The 26,829-nt window shown below is 39.3% G+C and overlaps 2 protein-coding genes across 17 annotated transcripts in view; one reads left to right on the plus strand and one right to left on the minus strand.

Moving 5' to 3' along the window:
* Positions 1–16,272, plus strand: part of EML5 (EMAP like 5) — a 106,318-nt gene extending 90,046 nt beyond the window's left edge. For 2 of the 7 annotated variants that reach the window (XM_070415139.1, XM_070415149.1), the window contains 10 exons: positions 249–457; positions 4,842–4,999; positions 7,151–7,265; positions 8,793–8,981; positions 9,108–9,280; positions 10,341–10,503; positions 10,796–10,899; positions 11,752–11,905; positions 12,409–12,509; positions 13,018–13,151. In XM_070415139.1, coding sequence (XP_070271240.1) covers positions 249–457; positions 4,842–4,999; positions 7,151–7,265; positions 8,793–8,981; positions 9,108–9,280; positions 10,341–10,503; positions 10,796–10,899; positions 11,752–11,905; positions 12,409–12,509; positions 13,018–13,054 — 1,403 coding nt within the window. In that variant the 3' untranslated portion in view covers positions 13,055–13,151. Of the gene's footprint in view, positions 1–248; positions 481–4,841; positions 5,000–7,150; positions 7,266–8,792; positions 8,982–9,107; positions 9,281–10,340; positions 10,504–10,795; positions 10,900–11,751; positions 11,906–12,408; positions 12,676–13,017 lie in introns of those variants that run through there. The other 5 variants (XM_070415158.1, XM_070415129.1, XM_070415167.1 and 2 more) reach the window with 5 other exon arrangements.
* The window catches only part of ZC3H14 (zinc finger CCCH-type containing 14), a 42,999-nt gene continuing 29,357 nt past the window's right edge, over positions 13,188–26,829 (minus strand). For 3 of the 10 annotated variants that reach the window (XM_070415250.1, XM_070415223.1, XM_070415269.1), the window contains 7 exons: positions 25,076–25,235; positions 24,091–24,323; positions 20,403–20,523; positions 19,304–19,440; positions 18,911–19,002; positions 17,797–17,903; positions 13,188–17,004 (listed from right to left, as the gene is read on the minus strand). In XM_070415250.1, coding sequence (XP_070271351.1) covers positions 16,998–17,004; positions 17,797–17,903; positions 18,911–19,002; positions 19,304–19,440; positions 20,403–20,523; positions 24,091–24,323; positions 25,076–25,235 — 857 coding nt within the window. In that variant the 3' untranslated portion in view covers positions 13,188–16,997. The remainder of the gene's footprint in view (positions 17,005–17,796; positions 17,904–18,910; positions 19,003–19,303; positions 19,441–20,402; positions 20,524–24,090; positions 24,324–25,075; positions 25,236–26,829) is intronic. The other 7 variants (XM_070415259.1, XM_070415232.1, XM_070415305.1 and 4 more) reach the window with 4 other exon arrangements.

Below are 26,829 nucleotides of genomic sequence, written 5' to 3' on the forward strand. Positions count from 1 at the left end.
TGCCCCTTAAATGATAATGGAGCTCTCTGTACACACATCACTTGCAAAAATATGTAGAAAGGACCCTCTACACAAGTAATTGTATATCATGTGGTTGCTAGGTAGCAGTGGAAGGGACACACCCTCTCACTTTTTTAAATAATCATTTGCTTTTTGAACTACTTATTTTGAGTAACTGTTTGATTTTATGAAAATTAGCTTAATTCTTATATTAACCTACATGATTTTGTCATACCTTTTTTTATCAGGTGCCAAAATTGCCAGCAAAGCTGGTCACAACCAACGTATTTTTGTGGCAGAATTCCGACCAGACTCAGATTCCCAGTTTGTCTCTGTGGGAGTAAAGCACGTGAAGTTCTGGACACTGGCAGGAAGGGCTCTTCTTAGCAAAAAAGGGCTGCTGAGCACACTCGAAGATGCCCGGATGCAGACCATGCTGGCTGTTGCATTTGGTGCAGTATGTCTCTTAAAATGCGTGTGGTAGTGTACTTTGAATTACCTAAATTGGACTACTTTGAATTTTCTTGCCTTAGATAAATCACATTAATGATGTTTAGATGGCACTGGAATCCAATCATTACATATGTCCCGGTCATGCATATATTTTATCTTTAAGAATCTGATACTCTCAGAAATCAGAGAGTGAGAAAGTTAATGAGGGAGAACTATAATGAAACCCTAGGCCATTGCCTTCGTTGATCTTATAATTGTTATCCTAAATCTCCTAGGCCCTAAAAATTTGTGAGAATAAAAGAGATATAGATCAAAAAATGTAATTTTCAAGTGTTTAAAAGGTGGTACTTGGGTTTAGGACTTCCTCTGCTTTTTATCTTAACTCTCTGCTTCTTACATAGCCGGAAGTGCTCTGGGCCAGTGTCTCTCATTCAGGGAAGAGAGCACACACTGGTCTTTTTGTGCTTGTTAATCCTCACATGAGGATATTCTTCCATGGCTTTTCAGAGAGTGGAAAGGAGGCAGGCAGGGGGAGAGAAATACTGATGTGAGAGAGACACATCAACTGGTTGCCTCCTGCTCATCTCCTACTCGCAACCCAACCAGGACCCTTTGGTGCTTGGGTCAATGCTCTAACCACCGTGATACACTGGCCAGAGCACAACTGCTCTTAAACTTAATAGAAAGTGTTCAAAAGAGCCACTTACTGCCCCTCCCATCCCATCTGGGACTGTTTTACAATTCACATCTCTCCTTAAATACCCTGTCCCTGGTGCATTGAAAACTAACTGGGTTTCCTTGCTAAAGTATTTACGTGGGTATGTTATCCTTGAAGAAAATTACAATTTTAGAACCTTTAAGCACACTCGTGTTTTTGAGAAAAAGACCATTAAAAATGTTGACAACACCATGTCAAACCAGTTACATCTTTTGGGAATTCTTAATATAAGACCAGTAATTCCTTTCCAGAAGGAAAACCCACACATTCAAATGCTCCTGGCGTTTAACTTGCCCATGTAGATTAACCTTCACATACAAAATTCCTTAGGTAGTTGATTGCCTATTCCCAACACAAAATAAATGTGAAGACTAAAACATGAGTCATACTTTTATGTTTGAAGTAACAGTGAAATCAGTGAGAATATTTTGTTACAAAACAAGGTGCGTTTTCTTCCGTTTAAGCCTGTGAAGCTCTCTGCTAGGCTATGAAAACAGCCGGAGAAATAAGATACTGGTTTTTACACTTCGAGCATTTACATTCTAACTGCACATAAGGCATGAATTAACGCTGCTCTTAAATGACAGATGTCATTGTTACTCAAATATGAGCTATAAGTATATATGCTGAGGAATTCACAGTGACAGTAAGTTGTAGGGAAATTAAACATACAAACTAGTATTCTCAGGAAGATTAAAGAAAAATCTCCGTTTGTTTCTATTATCATTCCGTCTATTTTCCTATTGATTCTTTCCATATTGTTTTGGGTGAACGATCTTATACAAGTTGTTCTAAAAGTGAAGCTAAAATGGGATGAAAATAGCACGTGATGCAGGATTTCCATTTTCCAGTTTCCACATAATGAACTATATTGGGATTGCAGTTCTCAATGTGACCTAAAGCATATATAAGCTTTGGGTACCTTATCAAATTTATCTTATTTTGGATTGATTGCAGAAATGCATTAACTTTGGCTACCTTGATTTTAAGAAATGGCAAGTGTTCATTTTTAACATCGTGAGTTAGTAAAATCTGAAAAGCTACAACTTTGCTATAGATGGTAGTTTTATTTTCTATGACAAGATAACGTAATAAAAAAGTTATTTTCACTTCCTATTTTTACTCTTTTTTTTCACTCTCAGTTACTAGTGACCTTTAAATTATTTCTTGGCAGCTACAAGGGAGCATTCCGAAGGGACAATATGTAGTATTTGTAATTGGAAGAGGCCTTAGCAGTGGTTCTCAACCTTCCTAATGCCGCGACCCTTTAATACAGTCCCTCATGTTGTGGTGACCCCCAACCATAAAATTATTTTTGTTGCTACTTCATAACTGTAATTTTGCTACTGTTATGAATCGTAATGTAAATATCTGATATGCAGGATGTATTTTCTTTTTTTAAATCTTTATTGTTCAGATTACATTTGTTCCTCTTCCCCCCCCCCCCATAACTCCCCTCCTCCCAGTTCCCGCCCCACCCTCCGCCCTCACTCCCCACCCACTGTCCTCATCCATAGGTGCACGATTTTTGTCCAGTCTCTCCCCGCATCTCCCATTCCCCTTCCCCCCCGAAGAGTAGTCTGTCCATTCCCTTTCTATGTCCCTGATTCATTATAATCACCAGTTCATTCTGTACATCAGATTATTTATTCACTTGATTCTTAGATTCGCTTGTTGATAGATGCATGTTTGTTGTTCACAATTTGTATCTTTACCTTTTTCTTCTTCCTCTTCTTAAAGGATACCTTTCAGCATTTCGTATAATACTGGTTTAGTGATGATGAACTCCTTTAGCTTTTCCTTATCTGTGAAGCTCTTTACCTGACCTTCAATTCTGAATGATAGCTTTGCTGGATAAAGTAATCTTGGTTGTAGGTTCTTGGTATTCATCACTTTGAATATTTCTTGCCACTCCCTTCTGGCCTGCAAAGTGTTGAGAAATCAGCTGACAGTCGTATGGGTATTCCCTTGTAGGTAACTGAGTTTCTTTCTCTTGCTGCTTTTAAGATTCTCTCTTTGTCTTTTGCTCTTGGCATTTTAATGATGATGTGTCTTGGTGTGGTCCTCTTTGGATTCCTTTTGTTTGGGGTTCTCTGCGCTTCCTGGACCTGTAAGTCCATTTCTTTCACCAGGTGGGGGAAGTTTTCTGTCATAATTTCTTCAAATAGGTTTTCAATATCTTGCTGTCTCTCATCTTCTGGTACCCCTATAATTCTGATGTTGGTACGTTTGAAGCTGTCCCAGAGGCTCCTTACACTATCTTCGTATTTTTGGGTTCTTTTTTCATTTTGCTTTTCTAGTTGGGTGTTTCTCGCTTCTTCACATTTCAAAACTTTGACTTGATTCTTGCCCTCCTCTGGTCTGCTGTTGGGAGTCTGTATAATATTCTTTATTTCAGTCAGTGTATGCTTACTTTCTAGATGGTCCTTTATCACACCATCGAGGGTCTCATTAGATTTCCTGTACATCTCATCAAGTTTATCGACAGACTCTAGAAGCCTCTTGAGAGACCTCAAAAGTGTAGTTCTAAACTCAATATCCTCCCTTGATAGTTTTGTCTTGTTTCTTTGTCTCCGCATTTTTTACGCTTTCTTGGTACACCCCCTAGTAGTCTTTGTGCGCAGTCTTGTTATAGTTAAGCCCTGATTGTTGTAGTCAATACTAGAGGGATTTGACCACCAGGTTGACCGGCTGTGAGAATCAGCTGTGTGGAAAACTTCTGTCCTCTAGGGAGGTGCTAATCTAGCCTTTGCCTGAGGCGATCCAGCAAATGGCTCTGCGCAGGGCTTGGGCGGGGCGGGCTCAACAGGGCGGGCGGAGGGAGCAGTTATGGCTGCTCTCAGTCCGGTCCTAGAGGCTCTGCTTCTCAGAACCCCGGCCGCCACTGCAAACCTCGGAGAGAAGGCTGCCCTCAGATTCCAACTGATGCCGGACAATCCCGCTTCTCCCGTTTGAGTCTGAGTCCCTAGAGACTCGCCGGATCTGGAGCCCAGAGTCTGAGACTCCCTCCTGATTGAAAACAACAACCGCGCCCTCAGCCACCAGCCCGCTTTGCGCGCGCACCTCGGTACCTTTATATTTTCCACACTGCGCCTCCTCTGAGCTTCGGTATGCTGTTCTCTTTCCTTCTAGTTGAAGAGTCTCTCCTCAGCCAGCCTTCCTGTGGTTCTGGGTGATGTCTGTTCCATCTTTTAGTTGTATTTTTGAAGTGGTCGTTTGCGGCAGCAGTCTCCGGTGTTTACCTATGCCGCCATCTTGGTTATCTCCAGGATGTATTTTCATTGTTACAAATTGAACATAATTAAAGCATAGTGATTAATCACAAAACAATATGTAATTATATACGTGTTTTCCGATAGTCGCGACACACAGGTTGAGAACCGCTGCCTTAGAGGGTGATTTCCCTCATTTTACCCATGAAAAAGCTGATACTCATAGAGGTTAAAAGTCTGGTCCAAGGTCATTCCAGCCAGTAAGCAACAGCACTGGAACAGAAAGAGCGCTGACAAGGCGCAGCCGCAGGTCAGGTTCCCTGGCTGCTGAGCGCATGTCCTCCCACCAGCCCTGCTCTGGGTAGCCGCGGTGAGGCAGGCTCATGTGTAAATAAGAATTGCATTGTTTGAACTCCACTGGAACTTTTGATGAGTGTGTCTTCCCCACTCCTTTTCAGAATAACTTGACGTTTACAGGTACCATCAGTGGAGATGTCTGCGTGTGGAAAGATCACATACTGTGTAGAGTTGTGGCCAGAGCCCACAACGGGCCTGTGTTTGCCATGTACACCACCCTGCGAGACGGACTGATTGTGACTGGGGGCAAGGAAAGGCCGTGAGTCCTTTTTTTCTTCACAGCCTTCCTGGGCTTGGTTAGTTATTCTAGTTATTTCTAAGGTTCTCCTCTCTGACCTTCCTCATCATATGCTTCTCATTTTACTGCCTTCTAAAAAAATATGTTTTTATTGATTTTAGAGACAGAGGAAGAGAGAGGGATAGAGATGGAAACATCGATGAGAGAGACACTGATTGGCTGCTTCCTGAGCATGTCCCCCACGGGGGATCGAGGCTGCAACCCAGGCATGTGCCCTGACGGAGAATCAAACCAGCAACCTATCCATGCATGGGACAATGCTCAAACAACTGAGCCATACCTGCCATGGCTTTATTTCTGATTTTAAATGGCGCTTTTTTTTTTTCATTGTAGATAAATTAATCTCCAGCAATGTTGGGTGATAATTTTTCTGAGGTATGGATAGGCTGTTGTCCTCCTAGTTAAGATTTGATTTTTTTCTTGACCCTGGGCAGGTATTTCAGTTGGTTAGAGAATTGTTCCAAAGCTTCAAGGTTGCAGGTTCCATCTCTGGTCAGGGCACATACACAAATCAGCCAATGAATGCATAAATCAGTGGAACAACAAATCAATGTCTCTCCCTCTTCTCCTCCCTCTCTCTTCCTCCCTCCATTCTCTTTTTTTGTTAATCCTCACCCGAAAATATTTTTTCCATTTATTTTTGGAGAGGGTGGAAGGGAAGAAAGAGAGGAGGAGGGAAGGAAGAGGAGAAAGAGAGAGAAACATCAATGTGAGAGAGACACATCAATTGGTTGCCTCCTGTATGTGCCCTGGTCGAACCTGCAACCAGGTATGTGCTCTTGACTGGGAATCTAACTTCAGTATGAGGGCCTATGCTCTAACCACTGAGGACACTGGCCAGAGCAAAAGATGATTTTATTGATGTCTATATGCTTGTGTAAGTCTTTGCTGAGAAATAGGTGATTCATGGGGGGAATCTTTGCCATTAAGCCCAGGATGCATCTTGACTGCTCGCTTTTGTTCAGACTGGATGCTGAGGGTAGAACGCACATTGCTGCATTAGAAAGGGTGACAAGATGCTAGAAACAAACTCTGCCTCATTTGCTCTTGATTGAGGCAAACTTGTTAGATAAAACTGTTTAATACAAGACTTCAGAATTTAAGTCTGAAGAGAGGTATCCAGTGGAAACCAGATACTTGTCATTGATTTCCTGCCAACATATTCACATGCATGTTAAAGTGCAACATATAATGTGACCAAGAACTAAGTACATTTTCAGTGTAGGATTGCAAGAGCCCCATACACCAGTTAAACACAAATGCAGCTGCTTTTGCCTTTCTCATAAAGGAAGACTGTATTATGGTACAAGAACATGTTTTTCCCCAAAACAAGCAGTTCATCCAGCAGAAAATAAAGCAGTACGTGTTTCAGTCCTTCCAACAGAAAAACCGTAAATGGGCTAGATTTCATCTTAGGTTACTTTGACACTGTTTCCCATAATTATCTAGTCTTACACACCCATACTCATTAGCCTATAAATGGTTTCAGTAGATATTGTTTTGATCTTAGAAATGGGTTTATAACTAAGGTAATAGGATGAACTTGTTCAAATGCCAAAGCTAACATGGAACATTTCACTGATGCCTCTCAATCCAAACAAGTGCCTGAATATATTAAATGTGTGTGTATACATATATAGGAAGCTTATTAGATAAAAGATATATTTTTTTCAGGTTTTATTTTCAGTAGGACATTTGAATAATAATGTAGGAAAAAATGTGCTTCTCTTTTGGCCCATAAAACTATATCCGATAACATGGCAGCTGGAATCCTTTCCTCTAGCCATACATTTCCATTGTCTTCTTAACATTAAATCACTTTGTACATTTCCTTAATCAAGAGGTATTATAAAGGATATGTTTGGGGAGGCCACTAGATAAAATTATGCTCGTGTCAGAAAAATTAATTTTCATAAAATAAAATTTGCTTAAACTGAATGTTTGAGATACAGTATGTCTTAAAATTGCCATAAAATGTTTAGAATATCAGAAGTAAATCATAAATATCAGGGCCTTATTAGTATCATGCTTATAATTTAGTATTTGTTTTAGTAAACATTACTTGTAATAGCCAATAATAAATGCTTTTTTCGTTGCTTGGGTGGCTGTTAGGTCAAAAGAAGGAGGGGCAGTCAAACTGTGGGATCAGGAGCTGAGGCGATGCCGTGCCTTCCGGCTGGAGACGGGACAAGTCACAGATTGCGTCCGTTCCGTGTGCAGAGGCAGAGTAAGCTGATCCTGTGCCATGATGGGGCAGCAGGAAGTAAAGAACATTATCCCCGTGATTCTCACCCTCTGCAAGTCGGAGTAATGCTTAGACGGATTTGCTTGTCAGCTGTATTCTGTGGGTCCCTGCTTTCTTTGCAGCTCCACTGCCGCTGTTGGCACACGTGCAGCCTGCACCGTGCAGGGCTCAGGGTGGAAGCGAAGCGCTCACCTCAGGCTGTATTCAATCCTCCATACTTTCTTGAATCTGCTCATTCAACGGTGGTAGATGGAACTGAATTTCCTTTCCAGTTACTAATTTTGATTGGTGCTGCTGTTTTATTTTCTTAAAAATACACATTTCTATACAAAGTTTTGACTATGCATATACTTGTAAAAAGTGTATTTATATGTCATCTTCATGTATTACTGTCAGTCTGTATATTAAATTTTAGTTAAGCTTTTATTTACATTTATTTTGCATTAAAATCCAAACTTTCTTCCTACATCTCAATGCACTTAACACCCCTTTGGAGATTTACAGAGTCAAAACCTGATGATTGGAGAAGCCAGGTGTATTATCTTAGAGAAAAGGTGACATTTTTAGCACGGACTCTGACATGCCACCCAGCCCAGTGCTCTTGCAAATGGGCCTCTAGTCATAGAAAACCACATAGGCTAGGTTAGTGCAAAGCAGCAAGTTCTCTGAAAGTAGGTTGCTTTGGTTCTGGATACAGTTCTAACAGGATAGTGTGTGGGAAGCCCACATAACTCCAAACAATTCTCCAACACCAACAGGGTGTCTGAAAATTCGACTCAATTCTGACACTGCCTACCCAGAGATAGCATCAGATCCTACAGGTGAGGGGTCTCCTCCAGTCTTAAGTCCAGGTGGTTACCTGTGCTTCCAACCAACTGGCTACAGATTGGGGGTTCCCACCCCTAGGTTTGGTTTATTTGCTAGAGCAGCTCACAGAACTCCCAAGATATTTTACTAGGTCACGGGTTTACTGTAAAAGGACGTAACTCCTGCTCAGCCAGATGTAGAAGTATGTGGCACAGGCGGGAGCTGCAGCTCCCCCAGCAGCCACCCTTCCCTCACCTCCACCTGTTCACCAGCTCCCTCCTTTGGATTTCCATGGAGGCCTTATCTGTCAGGACTGATTAACTCCTTAGCCATTGGTAACTGATTTAACTTCCAGCCCTTTCACCCTCCCCAGGTGGATGGTGAGATGGAACTGAAAGTGACTACCCTTATCACATGGTTGAGTCTCCTGGCAACCAGTATCCAATCTGTTTTTGTTGTTTTTTTTAAGCAGTATCCAATCTTAAGTGGAATCCAAATGGCACCTCATTAACATACCAAAAGACCCCTTTAAGGCTCTCATCACTTAGTAAATTCCAAGGGTTTTAGGAGCTTAGTGCCAGAAATGGGACGAAGACCAAATCTGTATTTATTATAAATCACAGTAGCACATAGGTCAATAGGGCATTCTTATTAAAAAGAACTGTAGTGTTACATTAAATATTGGTTCCACTTGTATTTCAGGGCAAGATACTAGTTGGGACAAGGAATGCTGAAATAATTGAAGTTGGAGAGAAAAATGCAGCATGTAATATTTTAGTTAATGGTCATGTGGACGGACCCATATGGGGACTTGCAACACATCCTTCCAGGGATTTTTTCCTCTCTGCTGCTGAAGATGGGACAGTGAGACTCTGGGATATTGCTGATAAAGTAGGTGCAAACAGTTTAAAAGATGTTATAATTTTTCAGAATTGTGTTGAGTTTTGGGAAGAAATTGGTTTATTCTGTAAGTACTCTACTTAATATAGTACTCTTTGACTCTTGGTTCTTATGCAGAAGATGTTAAACAAAGTGAACTTGGGACATGCTGCTCGTACTGTGTGTTACAGCCCTGAAGGGGACATGGTGGCTATAGGAATGAAAAATGGAGAATTTATTATTTTACTGGTGAGCTCTCTAAAAATATGGGGGAAGAAGAGAGACAGACGATGCGCAATCCATGATATCAGGTTAGTCAACAAATGGTGTAGTATTTCTAGTATCCTTTTAATTGACCCAGTTTGCATTTGAAAAAAGGTTCTTGCCGATAGCATTTTATCACATCATAAATTGTATGCTGAAATATGGCTGTTTATAGACTTATTTTCTTCTTGATAAGTTATGAATCCACTGGGCACCAACCACAGTGCCTTGTAATAGCAAGTACTCAGCGAATGTTAGATGCCCAGTAAGTTCCTCCTGCCAAAGTGATCTTTCCCCTGCCCTTCAAAAGCTGTCAGCCTGGAAAACTGTAGTAGTCATCCAACCATCTCTTACTTTTCTTAATATCAACAGAATATATAGTTCATTCATTTAATACTTACTAAATACCTGCTATGCCCCAGAATCTGAATTTCTTGAACTTTTATTTTTCAGTGCTTAAGCTTATTTTAAGTGGCTACCATTTACTGAGCACTTCTATGTGATCTAGATAGATAATAATCCAGGTCAGAATCTTCCACTTTCTCCACCGCTAAAACCCCTTTCCAAATGAAACTTCCTCAGAACTTCAGGACATAAAACAATAATGGCTTCCCTAAGGTACTGAGCTCAGCAAGTTTTCACAAGACTGATTGAATAGTTTTCCATGATCACTAGGCAAAGAGTACTTTGTCTTTTAAAATAACATCATCCAAGCCTCAAGTAATGTCCCTTCTTCTGATAACCCGCTTGAATTAAGCTGGCCTGTGTTCTTTACTGCTAAGACACAATGTTTCGAGATGAAAGAATCCTGACTACCTTAAGTGAATTATGTAACTTGGTAATTATGTAATTGTTAGTGCTTTTTTAAAAACAAATGTTTTTAAAGGAATTAGGAGATAAAAGTTCAGAAACAATTTAAGATTGAAGTAAAATATAAAGTTTTGTTTCATGTAACACCAATATCTCAGGATACATAATCAGTTGTTCCTAGTAGGTACATCTGTTTGAGGCCGTATCTTGTGTACACACTTTTGAGCTAGAAAGAGAAGTCACAGGTCTTTTAACTGTCACTTAATGCATCTTTTACATGTTTTGTTACCTACTCAGATTTAGTCCAGATTGCCGGTTCCTGGCAGTGGGTTCTAGTGAGAACTCAGTGGATTTTTATGACCTGTCATTGGGCCCCACCCTTAACAGAACCAGCTACTGCAAAGACATCCCCAGCTTTGTCATCCAAATGGACTTCTCCGCAGACAGCAGATACCTCCAGGTGCAGTATCAGTACTGGACACGTGTACATTTCTTCTACATTTCGTTAGTTGATGCATTAAAACGCCTGAGTTCAGTGCTTCCAAACTCTTGCATTTCCTACTCACTACATTTTTTACTACCCTGTTCCTCAGTCCTTTCCTCCACTTTTTTGTACAAGATTTTGTAGTCATCTTTTCATTCTTAGTAATGTTAGAAATGTAAACCAGATAGCACTCTGCTAGTATACTGTAAACTTCTGGATTTTGCCTCACATAATGGAATTCTTGTTCCATTTTAATATATGATGAAAGGTGTCCACTGGTTGCTATAAACGGCATGTCTACGAAGTGCCTTCGGGAAGACATCTTACGGATCAGGCTGCCATTGATAGAATTACTTGGGCTACATGGACTAGGTAAGCATTCATATAGTCATTGAGACAGACTGCTCATTCTGGGACTGCTTTTGGTTGCCTGTATTTCCAGGCTTTTTCAGTTTCCATGACTTATCAGTTCTTTTAAAGAAAGGAAATCAAAGTTAATACTTTAGCCGAAGCCGGTTTGGCTCAGTGGATAGAGCGTTGGCCTGCGGACTGAAGGGTCCCGGGTTCGATTCTGGTCAAGGGCATGTACCTGGGTTGCGGGCACATCCCCAGTGGGAGATGTGCAGGAAGCAGCTGATTGATGTTTCTCTCTCATCGATGTTTCTGACTCTCTATCTCTCTCCCTTCCTCTCTGTAAAAAATCAATAAAATATATTTAAAAAAAAAAATACTTTAAAGATGCCCTGATATTTCCTTTAACATCTTAGGTTTAACAGACAAATATATCGGGTTCTGTTAGGCAATTGTATTATTTCTCTATCGAAAAGGAATGCTATCTTGCAGCTGTTAAAAATGAAACGATAAATTTGTTCAAACTCACTGGCTGTGTAACAGGTAATGATGAGCATCCATCTTCTTGGCCAATGTAAATGAAAACTGTCAAATTCCTATAGAATAAGCATCACTTTTTATTTTATAAAGCCAGCTCTCATACAGTAATTTTTAAAAGGTTATTTTGTGTATAAATCTTAAAATTTTTAAATTTTCTTCAGGTGGAGGGAGGATTAACATCCCAGGTGAAACTCGGGACTCCCAGTAACTTACAATTTGCTTCCTGTATTTTAAAACACACATTAGGTACTTAGAGATTAATTACCAAGAAACTTTTTCAGTATGGTCAACCTGTGTTTGCTATGGTGGATTTCTCTTTTCCCTTCCCTCTAGCATTCTAGGAAGTGAAGTTATGGGAATCTGGTCCAGGCACGCTGAGAAAGCAGATGTCAACTGTGCCTGTGTGTCTCATTCAGGAATCAGCCTTGTGACAGGAGATGACTTTGGCATGGTTAAGTTATTTGACTTCCCATGCCCTGAAAAATTTGTAAGTGTTTGGTTTAGCATTTTATATAATTATATTCTCAATTAAATGTCTGATCATTAATACATTTCCCCACACAATAGCTAAACTGTGTTGTGTCCTGCTCTGGAAATACTTTGTATTCTTAATTTTTTTTCCAAACTTCTTAAATCCCTTACTCTGAAATAACAGCTATTAGAAATTATACCCCCTGCCCCGAAGTAACACCCATCTTTGCAAACTATACTAATAAAAAGCTGTGATTAGTGTTTTATCAAACCTTTACCAAGTTTCAAATGCTTTTCCTCAGGAAACATTTCAGAGTAACTGGAGACATCTGCCTGCACAAATCACCTGGTTTAAGTGCTGACCCATTACTAATCTGAAAGGCACTTGATCACTGGCTATGGTCCTAGCTTCCTCTCTCTCCTCAGCCCTGGTGATGGGAAGTTATGGTTCCTTATAGCAACCTTTGACTTCTGTGTGTATCATACACCTTGAGCTTAGTTTTTTGTTTGTTTTTTCAGGCAAAGCATAAAAGGTTCTTAGGTCATTCACCCCATGTGACAAATATTCGATTTACCAGTGGTGATCGACACGTGATTAGTGCTGGAGGTGATGACTGCAGGTTGGTAACTTTTTCAGCCCAAGAGCAGACTGTCTTTGCTAGTTAGAGATTTGGTATCACTTCTACAGCTGCAGTTTGTGGACTCACTTAACTGTCAGCATCGGAAGGTAGCAAAAGCAGATGACTCCTTAGAGCAGTGGTTCTCAACTTTGGCTGCACATTAGAATCACCTGGGAATCTTTTTAAAATCCTGATTTCTGGGCCTCATCCTCTGGAAATTCTGTTTCTTTGTTATGGGGTGGGGTCACAACATTAGTAACAAAGAAACAATTTCCAGAGGATGAGGTCCAGAAATCAGGATTTTAAAAAGATTCCCAGGTGATTCCACTGTGCAGCCAAGGTTGAGAACCACTGCCTTAGAGTCACGCACTATGTATAAATACAGAGTAAAAGGAGTTAACGAGGAAAAATTTTATACATGTATGGTTTGAAAGCTCAATTGAAAAACTTAACTGTTCTGAAAACCTAGAAATATAATGAACTCACTGCAGGTTTCCTCTGGTTGCAGTTTGTTTGTCTGGAAGTGTGTACACACGCCCCATTGAAAGACATGGATGCTGGGAAGACTGAAAAAACAGCCTTGAGAAACCAGAATTACAGACGAGGGAGAAGTCAAGTGGTGCTAATTTAAGATTGTAACAGGGATATATGCCCAGAATCATCAAAATATAAGATGGATAAGTTCAAAATATTTATTATATGCACTGAGTAACTGTAATCCATACACTGCCAGATAATTACAATTCAAGGAAGGACAAAATAAATACTTAATAATGAGAGCCAACCCCCATTTGGGGGGAGTGTGCAAATTTGGCAAACCTGCTGGCGAGGCAAACCAAAACCTTAAAAACCCAACTCGGATTATTTTCATCATCCTTTAACACAACACTTTCCTTTTAGAAAGTTTGTGGTTCACAGTTTAAGTGAAATATATCCTTATGTTTCTGTAAGGAAAGGAAACACACCATCACCCTAAAGGATGTTTTTAAAAGGCAAACCTTATTTTCCCTGAGGAGACACACACAAGCTTCCCTGGAGGACATACTACTTCTGCAGCATCAAGAAAAGCCCTTTTTATAAATGATAGTGTTCTCCTGGCATTTGTAGTACAGGGACAAACCCAAAGTTTTTAGCATATGATTGCTACATTTTCATTTTTGAGCTATCCATTTTCATCTTTATTCAGAAGTTATTTCTATATTTGAAAAGTTAAAATTATAGCCTCAATGAAAAAGTAGTATGATGAACAATCATTTCCAACTGTGTACTGTTTCTTAAGGTTTTAGATAGCAATAGTATTTAAGTGGGAGAGCATACTGAATATTTAAAGATATACTCCAATACAAACATGTTTAACATGTAAACTAAAGAGTTAAATTCACATTTACAAAGTTATACAATTTAGTTAAGTTCTTGAAAAAATATTTTTACAGCTTTTTATTTTTTTATTGGAAAATCTGTTTAGATGTATGCCACCCATAGCCAACTTCCAAAAGGAATGAATACAAGTTCACTTTTCAAACTTGTCTATTTCTTTTTGGTGGGTTGGGGCTGAACTCTTAGATCTTTATTCCTATCCACTTTAAATGCTGCCAAAGATCAGTATTTGCCATTCAGGAATATGCTGTTTAGCCTATCTGTAGTTTCCTGAAGATTGGAAATTATGTAAACTGATATTTAAAAATATATTTTTCTAAGTGTGAAGAAGATTATGATGCTCTATTGGTCCTATGAATTTTTATTTTAATGTGTTATCTTTGTAGCATAATGGGCCCCTTCAGGTGTCTGGAAATCTTAGTTTTGTATGTCCAACGCCTTGTGAATACTAAAAACAGAAATGGTCAAATTACATCACAAGAAAGCCTAACCAGTGATTAAAGCTGGTCAGTTTTAAAGCTTGGAATAGCTGTGTTGAAAGAACTGACTAAAGGTGTTTAAGAAACTTGAAACATAAGATCATATTCTTTCATTATTTACATCAGTCTCCTAAATAAAGGCAAATTTTAGAATACACTAATATTACATTTCTATTCATGTATATTATAAAGGAGCAGTCAACAAATTAAAGGGGAAAAAAATCCCCTGAATCCCTCTCCCCCTCCATTTTTGAGACTTTTGGCAGTCAAGTTTGCAGGTTTTTGGCTAAAGAGTAATTCCATTTCTATCACAATGCAAATAGAAACTCTACTCACCTTAAGCGAGTAGGATAAAATTGCTTCCACTGCATTTTCTTTCTTCCAAGTGGCCAACTTGATAAGCCAACCTCACTGTTGTCAGTTCATGACTGAAGGTCGTATTGAATTTAAGGAGTCATCCATGAGTACCTTGCTCTTTTGCTTTTACCAGCCATCAAACTAAGGGAAGGTGAAAAACCACCATAGACCATGGAGATTCTGCTGTTCATTTTTTTAACCCAGAGAGAATTGTGTGTGTGTGTGTGTGTGTGTGTGTGCGCGCAGTATCTAACTATGCTCCTGAATTTGTAAGCTGAGACTTCTCCTGGCACCTTTAGCCCTGTTTCTGTATATAAACGCATGCCAAAGCACACTGCACCCTGTGCCACGCACTGCTTACCGTGAGCCACACCCTTTCCCTTCCATTTTTTGTGATCCTTTTGGATGATGGTTCATTTTAGACCAAATTACCCAACAAATGTTTTAGAATCAACCTTAGCTCTCCCATAAACCACAGCAACTGAAAGATAAGATTAAACTCTTAAATATGTTTCCAGGCAATGTCTATTAAGTAGCAAGAAACAATTCAATCTTAGCATGTTATTTCCTTGTAAAATGGCTGAACTAAACCACACCAGCTCTTGTTTCCCACTTATGTCTTTTATAGTGGAATTATGACACTGCAACTACAAAACATTTATAAACGATGATGCTAAATATCTGTTTAAATTTCTGGAAGTACAATTTAAAACAAATTTCTTCTGCAGAGATGTGAAAAAGCATCTCAAGTACTAACACTGGAATGAATATATGCCTTAAATTCAATGGAGCCCACTTTTTAGAAGAGGAGGAATGGTCACTTCACTCACACCTCACTGGCAACTCTGTGCTCTCCTGTGCTTTGTCTTTACTTTGGAATCAGCACAGCAAAGTGCAACTTACAAAATGGTTAACGGTTATCTTTCTTCTCCCAATGGAAGAGCAGCAGCCACAAAACAACAGACTGCTGGTTTCAGGCTCTTAAACACGGGTTGACACGTGTGGTTTCATTCTCTCTTGAGGATGTGATTGAAGAAGTCACTGAACTTTTTTACAGTTACATTTAATTTGGTCGTCAGAATGTTTGAGTCTTTATTATCCCTTTTGCATTAATTCGCTTTTTTCTAACCAACTTTTAGCTTTACTTTTTAAAAAACTGTACATCAAGTCTTTAAAATCAGTGATCCGTTTAATTCTAAAGTTTTTGACACTTCTTGCCTTAACAATTTTAAAAACCACAAACACATAACTGTATTTTAATTCAGTAGTCAAAAAGTTTAGTCCTACTTTGCAATTTATCCATCTGATCTCTGTAATTATATAGTCTGCCATTTAAAATATACTATTGAAATCTAATTTTTACATTTAAAAAATTATCTTCAGTAACTATTTTTTCTGGAATTATTTCTGAGAATGTTTTTCAGAATGGGAGAATGTATATGTATAGCTATATAATCTTGTGAATTTCAAGTCTGTTCTCTGATAGCTATGTATATATACTTGTAAAAACTTTTGTATAATTTTGTGATAATGTAGTTCTCCAAAATATTTATTTTAAAAGTATATGTTAACAGTAAATGAAAACATTTTAAGTAATTGTTCTTTTTCTTTTTGCCGTTGGCATTCCAGCTGTTTTCACTCTACATGCCCACCTCACTCATCCTTACCCAGAAGGCAAAGACTAGCTATTTGGGAACCATTTACCAAACCAGCTCGCAACCTAAGAAGCCAAACTTAATCACTTAAAATTAAAAAGTAGGATGGACTACTTAAACTACCTCAACACTTTTTTAGTGGATCATGAACATTATATAATCCCTGGAAAAAATGAAAGTAGCAATCCAACTTTTGGAATAAGGATGTTCCCCTCACTATATTTCTTTGTATACACACGCTCGCACGCACACACGCAGACACTCACAGCAACATGTAGCCCCAAACTGGATTATCTGTACTGACAATATCACCATGTTGTACATGCTGATACTCAAAACAGCAGTGTACAAACACACCAGGTGTTTTAATAGAATTCAGTTTTTCCTTAAACTGTCTTTCCATAGTCAAAACAAGGCAAACAACAACAAAACACCCAATGTTAAAACCACATAATAAACTTACAAACTTGAAAAATTAGGTACTTCAGATAGGCAATAACTTCATATTATGAAAGCAATATATTCCAAGTTTCAAAGATTTGACAAGTTCTACAGAATCTTTTTCATCAGTAGATGGAAACTTTCAAACTTCACGATCTTCTGCCAGGTAGGACTGGGTGTCATTCACTGAATAAAACCAAAAAAAAATTTTAATTAACTGCTTCGCATCCCTATATACCACATACCTTAATTAAGAAGTTGAGTATCTTCAGACAATGAATATTCGTTCTACAGATTATGATGCAAATACCAGATTTTAAAAGGTACATAAAAGATAACATGAATTTATAGGCCACACTAAAATGTTCTGAAACTTTTTTTCCCCGAATTACTAATGTCTAAGAAAACTGGTATAAGATTTGTAAGCAGTATAACTCCTGAAGGCCTTAATGTATGTGCAGATGAAGTTATAAAAGAAACCTGATCTGGAGATGATCCAGGGAAATAAGCAATTACTGGATAAAACAAAATTGGCTTCTACACTATATCATTTTTCCAAAGGACCCATGTAAAATTAAACATCAGAGGAAAAAGCAGTGATAATTTATTCCACATTTGTGTGCTTATAAATTTAAGAAACTACATATTAGAAAAGTACAGTGGGGCCTTGACTTACGAGTTTAATTCGTTCCGTGACGGAGCTCGTAACTCAAATTACTCATATGTCAAATCAAAAAGTGAACGAGAGAGACACGTGATGCTGGGCTGATGTTGTGGCGTTCACTGAGACGTTCGCTGCGCCAACTAGTGGTGGGGTATCTGAAGCTGGCTCGTAACCCGAATTTTAGCTCGCAACTCAAAGCAAAAAATCGGCCGAGAGACGGCTCGTATCTCGAAAAACTCGTTAGTCGGGATACTCGTAAGTCAAGGCCCCACTGTATTTGAAATGCCATTAGGAAAACTAATTTTCATCTTTACCTGGTTTGAGGCCGAATCCATTTCAAGGCATGTCGTGGCGGCACAGTAATGGTGGGATGATAAAACGTGCAGTCAGGTCTTGTACACTGAGTGTTAAATCTACAGTGCTAAGGAGATAAGAACAGGTTCAACATATGCAAAGCTAATACAGACAAAAATGGCAATTAGAGTGACACTAACAAGCTCACCCTAACAATGGGGCAAGAAATATGGTCTGTAACATTAATTTTATTACTACTGAAACCTTGAAAAATAACCACACGCACACACATACACAATCCTAGTCACAGAATAAGAGCAAGCCAAATTTCAAAAAGAACCTTAGCATACAATCAACTACTTCTAATCAATAGTTTAACAACCACCCTGCACGCCCTGCCTAACATCCTAACATTCTTCACTGAGCACCCTCAGCTATGCCCAACTGCAGTTGAGGGAAGTGAAGGCCTTCTGTATGGTCTTCAGGCTGCTATTTCAGAAAGGAGACACTACTCTGAGCAACGAAACAGCTGAGGACACATCAACCAGTCTTTAGTTCACAGACAAAAGCATCAGAACAAGCCTGGATGGCAGTAAGCTGGACTACTAATGTCATCATCTCAGTTCTGGCATTAGGGAAAGAAAAAACCACCGACATGCTTAGGGGCAGTGAAGAACAGAAACTGACTAGCAAAGGTGAGCTTTACCCTCCTGAGAGCTTAGAAGACTGACATTCAGTAGTGTCACACCACTTGGCCAGAGAGAAAAACGGGCTGAGTGACACTAAGGAATAACTTAAAGATCTTAAAGACCTTCAACTTAACTCTAACAAAAAATAAGTTAAAGGAGGTGAGGAAGATACTCAATCTCAATTTGCTAGTGATCTTCCAGGTCTCACAACTGAAAAGTTATCACTAAATTCAGTTTTGGGAAAATGGGTGGGGGTAAAGGGGAGAGATAAACCAAAGGACTTGTATGCAGGCATATAAACCTAACCAATGGATAGACACCAGGGGGGTGAGGGCATGAACGGGGGGGGGGTGGGGGGGGGGGTGGGGGGGGTGGGGGGGGTGGTAATAGGGGGATAAGGACACATGTAATACCTTAATCAATAAAGGGGAAAAAAAGTTCTTACTTTTGGATGAAAGAAGGGACATTCCATTTTCTTACAAGCAGGGAAGTAACGGCAGAGCTGACTACTAGAAGATGGTGTTGCTGTTATAACTGCTGACAAAAATAAGGACAAACATTGATCAAATTTATTTGGCAAAATAATTTTTAATGCATTCTGATGTTTTTATGGGAACCATTTTAAAATTAAAATATTATGAATGATGAGACATATATATTCATCAGTGAAGATAAAAATACATAAGAATACTATAGTATGCATGCACTTCCTCTGTGGAGACTCGTTACTTTAATTGATTCTGCTACAATTTTGAAACTATTCCTTTCACAAAATGTCATTTTTAATTTTTTTTAAATTTTATTTTACCCAAAAGTAGTAGTGCACAAAGTCACTAACCTGGTTTTGGAGGCAGTATTGGAATTCTTCTATTCATATGAGTGAAGGGACAATCTGGCTTAGTACATTTTGCATCATATTTACAATTTGGATGGACAAACAAACATTTTTCAGCAAATTTACAATTGGGGAAAGCCCTATAAAACAACAAAAAAAGCATATTATTCACATTTAATCTTCTGAATGCATTAGTTTTTTTGTAGAGGGGCTCCTTAAACTCATTCCATCACTACTTGTTTTCAGAAACAAAAAGTAACAAGAGAAGGAAACTCCATTTTTAAGTGAGGCCATATATCAAAACAGGACACAACTATCTATTCCAAAGCCCGGGATAATAACAGTTTTTCAACTCCAGCCAAACCACATGAAGGGTAAAAGAGTTTTTGGTGATAATGAGAATCACACCACTTAATTATTAAAGTCTATGTTTATATATTTTATGAAGTAAACACTATAGTGAGCACAATATTTATACAAGGGATTGTGCTACCAAAGAGAGTACTTGTCCCACGATCTCCCTATTTATACATCCATGTTATTCTCATATCAAAATCTCCTGAAATTAAAACATGGAGAGATTCTACCTATAGAACAAAAACAAAATGTAAAAGTCATCTCTCAAAGGTCATTCCATTTAAACAGCCAGCTGGTTAGGAAAAATTATACCCAAGTCCAAAATATGTTCTCATTACCTATTATATAGTTTTTCCTCAACGCCTTAACATTTGTGTATGTATGGATGAACACAATGCATACCAACAGGGATAGTTATTACATACCCACCTCCTTAAATGTACAGAATCCGGAATAAAACCCAGAATTTCGGTATCTCATAGGTCTGAGGCACAAAGAAGCCACCTCCCATCTCCCCATCCTTACACTTACACACACCCACACCCACACCCACACCCACACATACACATACCCCTGCCCCCCCACCCCCCCTACACACACATATGCTGTTCAGGGCAGGACCGTGCTAAGTGTCAATTAATTTAGTTACAAAACTCAAACTTGGCCTTAAAAAAAAAAAAAAGCTAAATATGCGATCAGATATAGAAATTAACCTGAAGACCAGAACTGGTTCGCTGCTACTCACTTGCAAGGTGAAATCGGGTGGTGGTAAGCACATTCATCCCCGTTTTTGCAGGCAGGCCAGTACTTGCAGCGCTCCAAAAGTTTTTCTGGCTTCTGTGCCACATTCAGTTCACTCATCTCAGCTACAAAGGGAGAGGAATTAAAAGTATACATTAATTATGATCAATTCAGTACATGGCACTTCTAATAAATTTCCCTCAAAACCCAGTCTTAAAATCGTTATCTTCTATGTCCACAGTCATATGAAATAAATGAGTCAAAGTAATCTGACCAACACTGTAACAGAATCTTGTAAACGATCCAGGAAGTAGACTAGTTCGCATTGTGGAAGTAAGTGAACAGTGATGCTGCAACTAGGGCCAAAGTTCTCACAAAAAACTCCAATTCTCAAAAATACTTCAGAGCTGATCAAATATAAAAGAGGGAAGAATGTCAAGTAGAGAGCCAATAAAATGAAATGCAGACTGAAAACACAAGTTGATAAAAAATGTGAACGAATTCTCATTCAGGCAAGTTCACCAGTGGTCCCAATACAAAAGTATTCCAACTCACTGAGGTATACCTAGTTTTCTAAGTCCAAGTGATAAATTCAGCAATGTCTTCAAAGTGAGGAAAAGACTTTTGCCTAAAATGGGTCACAAATGTCAATATCTACAGGGGCCCAGCAGATTACCTAACAGAGTGTGCCTGGCTGGATGTAAGATCACCATGGCAGTCAGGCTCCTCGTGGAGCAAACGGGTGGGGAAGAGACCAGTGCACACACCACCAGATGGCACACTCACTGCCATACCACTCACCAGGTTCTGTCCAATTACAATGTCAATTATTGTGACTGCAGAAAGTGGGACCATGTTGCCAAACTGTCTCCTGATTCGGTAAGCCAAAAACCTTTTTACATGACATTTAAATTTTAAATGCTGGCAACTAATTCAAATTCAAAACAGAATAAACCAAATAAAGTTACACCTGGTAGCTATCATGAGCTACCAACTTCTGGTCCAACACATCCAACCCTCCCTCCCAATAAGCACCATGGGTATTACCTATTATTGCTCATATTCATGTTTGTGAAAGCAGATATCACTTGAACTACATCTCTTACAGAGCTGTTCAAATTTGGCTCTGGAACTTACTAGCAGAGAAGGTAGACACTGGGCAAGTGCTAACATCTCTGAATGTCAGGTTCCTCATTTACACAGAGGAAATAATGTCTTCCTTAATTTTATGATTAAATGAAAACAAGAATGCAAAAACAGGTAACAATCAAAACTTTACAGTGACCCGACTTCCGTCTTCATTACAGGAAAACAAGGCACACACGGCCAGTCCTGAACCCATTAGGAAGACCATCAGCGCTATTTTGACTATGTCTGACATATAAATTTTCCAGGCTATTTAATAAAGTAAGTCATTATTTATCTCCAGGATAAAAAGTATCCCTAGTCTTAAGTAAAATCTGGTAGGGCCAGAGGATTTTCTCCAAATTTAAATGGTTTTTGTGTCAGCCTTGTACAGATGTGTGTCTGTCTGACCTTCCTCCTAAAGAAGATTCTTTAGACCAGCGGTTCTCAACCTGTGGGTCGTGACCCCTTTGGCGGTCGAACAACACTTTCACAGAGGTCACCTAAGACTATCCTGCATATCAGATATTTATATTACGATTCGTAACAGTAGCAACAGTAGTTATGAAGTAGCAACGAAAATAATTTTATGGTTGGGTCACAACATGAGGAACTGTATTTAAAGGGCCAGAAGGTTGAGAACCACTGTTTTAGACTATGGTATCTGTGTGGCAACCCAGGCCAAATGAGAAGTTAACAGAATACCCATCGCAGGCTGCTGCAAAGTAGAATAAGTGGCAACTCACAAGCATGTTAAAGAGGTTAAATACTGCACAAGGAAACTGTATCTTCCCGATAGAAATGTTAAACCATATATACGAAGGTCATGACTCTGGTTTTCCCAACATTTACTTCATAAGCTATTAAAACTCTTCCTGTTTACATTTTAAGAGGCAAATTCACTTTTTCTGCAAACTATAAAATCTGTGCTGCTACATAATGGCCAGTGGGGGTGACTTCAAACGGCTGCTGCTGTCCGTAGCATCCTGGAAACACTGGACAAAAAGCCACCAAAAGCAATTACAAAGTTTCAAACTCCCTGCTCAGAGGGGGAGAGCAAGAGAGACCCCAGCCTCTTTGTGACTGCTATTCAGGCATCTCTCAGTGTAATATACCGAGAGTCCCAGATCAAAGTGATGGTGAAGGAGGCTCACCACGCATCACAGCTGTCTCCATAATAGCCACTGGTATAAGTGTCGCCGATGACATACATTCCAATAAAGCTTAACAGACATCTACATTTAAATGAAACTAGACCCTAACATATAAAAATTTAAGCTGCCAAATTGAAAACCAAAGTAGCAAAAGCACCAGAATTTTCTCTTATTTTAGACAAAATATATAAGGTCAAGAAATATGCCGTGCCCAACTTGCAGTTCTTAACATCTTTGTTTCCATTTTAAATCCTTTCCTCCTTTCAATAGGGTTGTTTTCAACTTCTGGCACCAATCAAAACCATAACACTATATTATTGCCTCATTCAGTTCAAGATAATAGCGATATCTCTTCACTTACTCGTATCTCCCCCTAAGGACTATTATATTTTTTAGCTACTAAAAAAGCATTTAATATATTTTCATATATCTGCAAAGAAATTTTACTCTGGAAAAATTTCAAAACCCATTTTTTTCTTTGATACTGTTCATTAAGATTCAGTAATCGGCCGGCTGGTGTGGTTCAATGGTTAAATGTCAACCCATGCACCAAGAGGTCGGCGGTTCAATTCCAAGTCAGGGCACATGCCTGGGTTTCAGGTTCAATCCCCAGTGGGAACTGTGCAGGGGGCAGCCTGTTGATGTTTCTCTCTCATCGATGTTTGTCTATCTTTCTCTCCCTTCCTCTCTCTCTAAAATCATTAAAAACCTATTTTTTAAAAATGTAGTAATTGCCTCCCCTGTCAAAGTAGGTGTTTCTAGGAATGTGAGGTCTGAAAAGCATGGTTATTTTCTATCCTGAGTGAAAATGATCAGTAGCTGTACCTGCCACTGGTATCCAGTGAAAAGCCATAAGAAAGGCTCATCTGCCTAAAAGCATGTCACTATCTGAAATGAGTTGATCTGACTTCTAAATACTATGCTTAAATATTAATTTAAACATAAGATCTTTTCTAAACATCCAAGAACTATTTTGACTGCTAGGTGAGAAACTTCACTCAAGAGAATTTCACTGAAGGAGAAATAGCATCAAAATTCAAATTCATTTTTCTAGCAAGTTAATTATAAAAGAGACTAATGCTGGTAAAGGAGGAAAGTAGCCAGTACAAGTTTCTTTTTCAGAAAAAGGTAAACAGAAATTAAGAATGATGGTCATTCTCTGACATGAATAAAAGGTATTTTTTGGCTTCCACGGCTGAATACCATGTTAGCACCTAAATAACAGCCAACATTCACAGGAGAGACAGTCTCAAATTTAACTGGTTGTCTTGTCTGAAAAAAATAAAGGCCACTACTGAGGAATAAATAAAAGCAAGGCCTCCAACCAGTATTCATTCAAGACAGAGAAACATGTCAAAGATTTCCTTCTCAATACCAGCACCCTAAGAGGGAAAGGCTGAGCTCTCAACACACCGTGTGCAAAGCTACCATTGGGGTCATCAAGCTGCCTGCTCATCAACTGCAACTGCTGTGGGTGGAGGAGACCTCTGAGTCCCTGGTTTGAGGCTGCAGTTTGGTTTACAGGTTTCATTCCTTCAAAGCACATGTCCTCCTCTTGATCTGACATGTATCCTGGGGGGCTGGGAACACCATCCAGCGTCACTATAAACTTGGGACTTGCAGGTTTATCTGGTTGTACAAGATCTCTGCCAGATAGATAGAAAATACCATAGAATTAGGGAAACGAACACATAAAGCTGAGCCTCCTAACGTGCTCTTTAGCAGAACTATCACTCCCTTACTTGCTGTGGTTTCTTCAGTTTAAAAAAAAAAAAGACTTTAAAGAACTTGCAGGTACAGCCTCCATGGGATTCCTGCTACCTACCACACACTGGCTGCGGCCCATCACTGTGGCAGCATCACCAGTGCCCCTGGGGCTAAAGCCAATTTTTCCTCAACCCTAACCCCCACCGTCCATCTGATCCTCATAGGGTCACATGGAAATAAACTGAGAAGTCAGCATCCATGCACACAGCACAATAGCCAGCAGTCTACATTTACACTAATTTTATTATCTGTATGTTTGTTAGAACTTTTAGTTAATTTTCTAAGGGAAGGATCATCCCAACCCAACTGGCTAACTCTGGAGGGATTTCCTGATTTTGATCACCTGGTCTTTAAAATCTCATTTCCTGGATGCACATAAAGAAAAGAATCTTATTAACATTAAATCATACGCTGACTTATTTTGCAGGATAATGGATTTCCGAACAAGAAAGATGAACTGGAATATTTGAAACCTGATCTTGGCTTACTATATACGTGGCCTAACTATTGAGTCAAAGCACTCTACACTGAGCGCCAGGATGGGGTGGAGGGAAGTGTAAATTGACGGTTATCCTGCACTGCCCATCTAATGAACACAAATTAGCTACACAAAAAAAAAGAAACCATCTACCGTGTCTGCATAAGGTGTCCTGAAAGTACCCGAAGGGTATCTGCGGTCTTCATCCCCGACTCTTGGTTTGATGCCACTACTATTTCCTCAGACAGCTTTGGCTTCTTCAGAATAAATGATCTTGTGTCTGCATAGACCAGGGATTCCATGTCATAGTAATCTGAGCCAAAAAAATTGGCCACAAATGTTTACTTTTGAATATACCTCCATTCCCAACATCACACACGTGAGAAGAATGTCAAGTTGTTAATATGTATTTGTAATTATTTTCAAAGGAAAATCACAATGGTTCTACTCAGAACAGGGCTGCAATTCTGTGTCAAACATCTTTCCAAAGAAGCATTCTTTCCCTCTTCCAGCATATAACCAAGGGATTCTAGAACACTCCTTGCCTACAATATGAAAAGGTTCTTACATGAGGCATCTAATGGGATACTAACAATATGAACTTACTTTTAAATACAATACTTTCTAAAAACATGGAGAATAAAGAGCCCTAATGTTCCCTAGAATTATGATATGAAGATTGTGTAAAAAGCGTTCTAAAATCTGTTTTGTTCATTTTGCACAGTATCACTTAGTGAAATGAACACATCCTAATGATAAGAATTCAGCTGTCATAATTTCCACCCGATTTTAAAGACCACTATGAGAGAGAATTTTAAGATGAATAGACATTTAAAAAAATACAGCAAGGAACACAATGACCTTCAATGCAAATAAGTAGAGCTCACATCATCGGCAACATCATCTTAGGCCCAACACTTTATAAAATACACCAAGCCCTAGGGGAGATGGCTGACCTATCAATATGCAGTAAACTGACTCGAGTTAATGAGCTCCACAGTTAACAGGCAAATAACAGAGACCAAAATTCGGACTATTCGTTCATGTTCATTCCCTGAAAAAAAGTGAACTGCTGAGAAAACTGGGCTAGGTACACACAAAAATATTTCAGAACCGTATGCCCTAAAAAGTGACCTAAAAGGGGTGTAAGCAGGTTGGAAGAGTCCAGAACCTCCTCCAACTGGGAGAAGAAAGGCTTACAGAGGAGGAACAAGTACAAGAGGTACTGAAGGGATGAGCAGGAATACACTAGGAGGGAAAGTGCTGGAGAAGAGAGGATACTGCATGGAGAAAGGCAGGGCTCTCCTCATTAGGAGCACAGGGATTTGAGACAGTGAGAAATGTGGTATGCTGGAGGGCTGTGTGGTAGGCTAAGCAGATGAGTGGCAAGGAAGAGGCTGAGGCATAAAGGAGTTTAAATTCTGGTCCAGAAGTAGTAAGTAACCCAGAGAGGTTTCTAAGTAGGGAGGTCACGTGTTTAAACTTGTTTTCAGGAAAAAAGGAACAGTGGTAAGATGGACTAGAGTCCTAGATCTCAGTTATGAGGCTATTGCCCAGGAGTGATGTTGAGGCTCCAAGTTAAAAGTCTCATCCCTTTTTCCGAGTCTAACACCCTCCCATGAGCACCAGCAGCTCACGGCAGGTGCATTTTCACCTACTATGCCAAGTAGGAGGCATGCCTGTCGTCCCTGCCATTGCAGCAGAGACTGGTAAAGACAGGTGTATGAATGAGAGGAGGAAGAGGAACTTGATGCAGGAAATAGAGGACAGGAGAAAGAGCCAATTTAAAAGGGGGAAAAGGCAGGTGGCCAAGACATGGAAACAACTAGAGGGTTCTTCGATAGATGACTGAATAAAGAAGATGAGATACATATATACACTGGAATACTACTCCTCAGACATAGAAA

Source organism: Myotis yumanensis, unplaced genomic scaffold (assembly GCF_028538775.1).
Source record: "Myotis yumanensis isolate MYYU_CA2020_CCGP unplaced genomic scaffold, mMyoYum1.0.hap1 SCAF_1, whole genome shotgun sequence".
Classification (NCBI taxonomy): Eukaryota; Metazoa; Chordata; class Mammalia; order Chiroptera; family Vespertilionidae; genus Myotis; species Myotis yumanensis.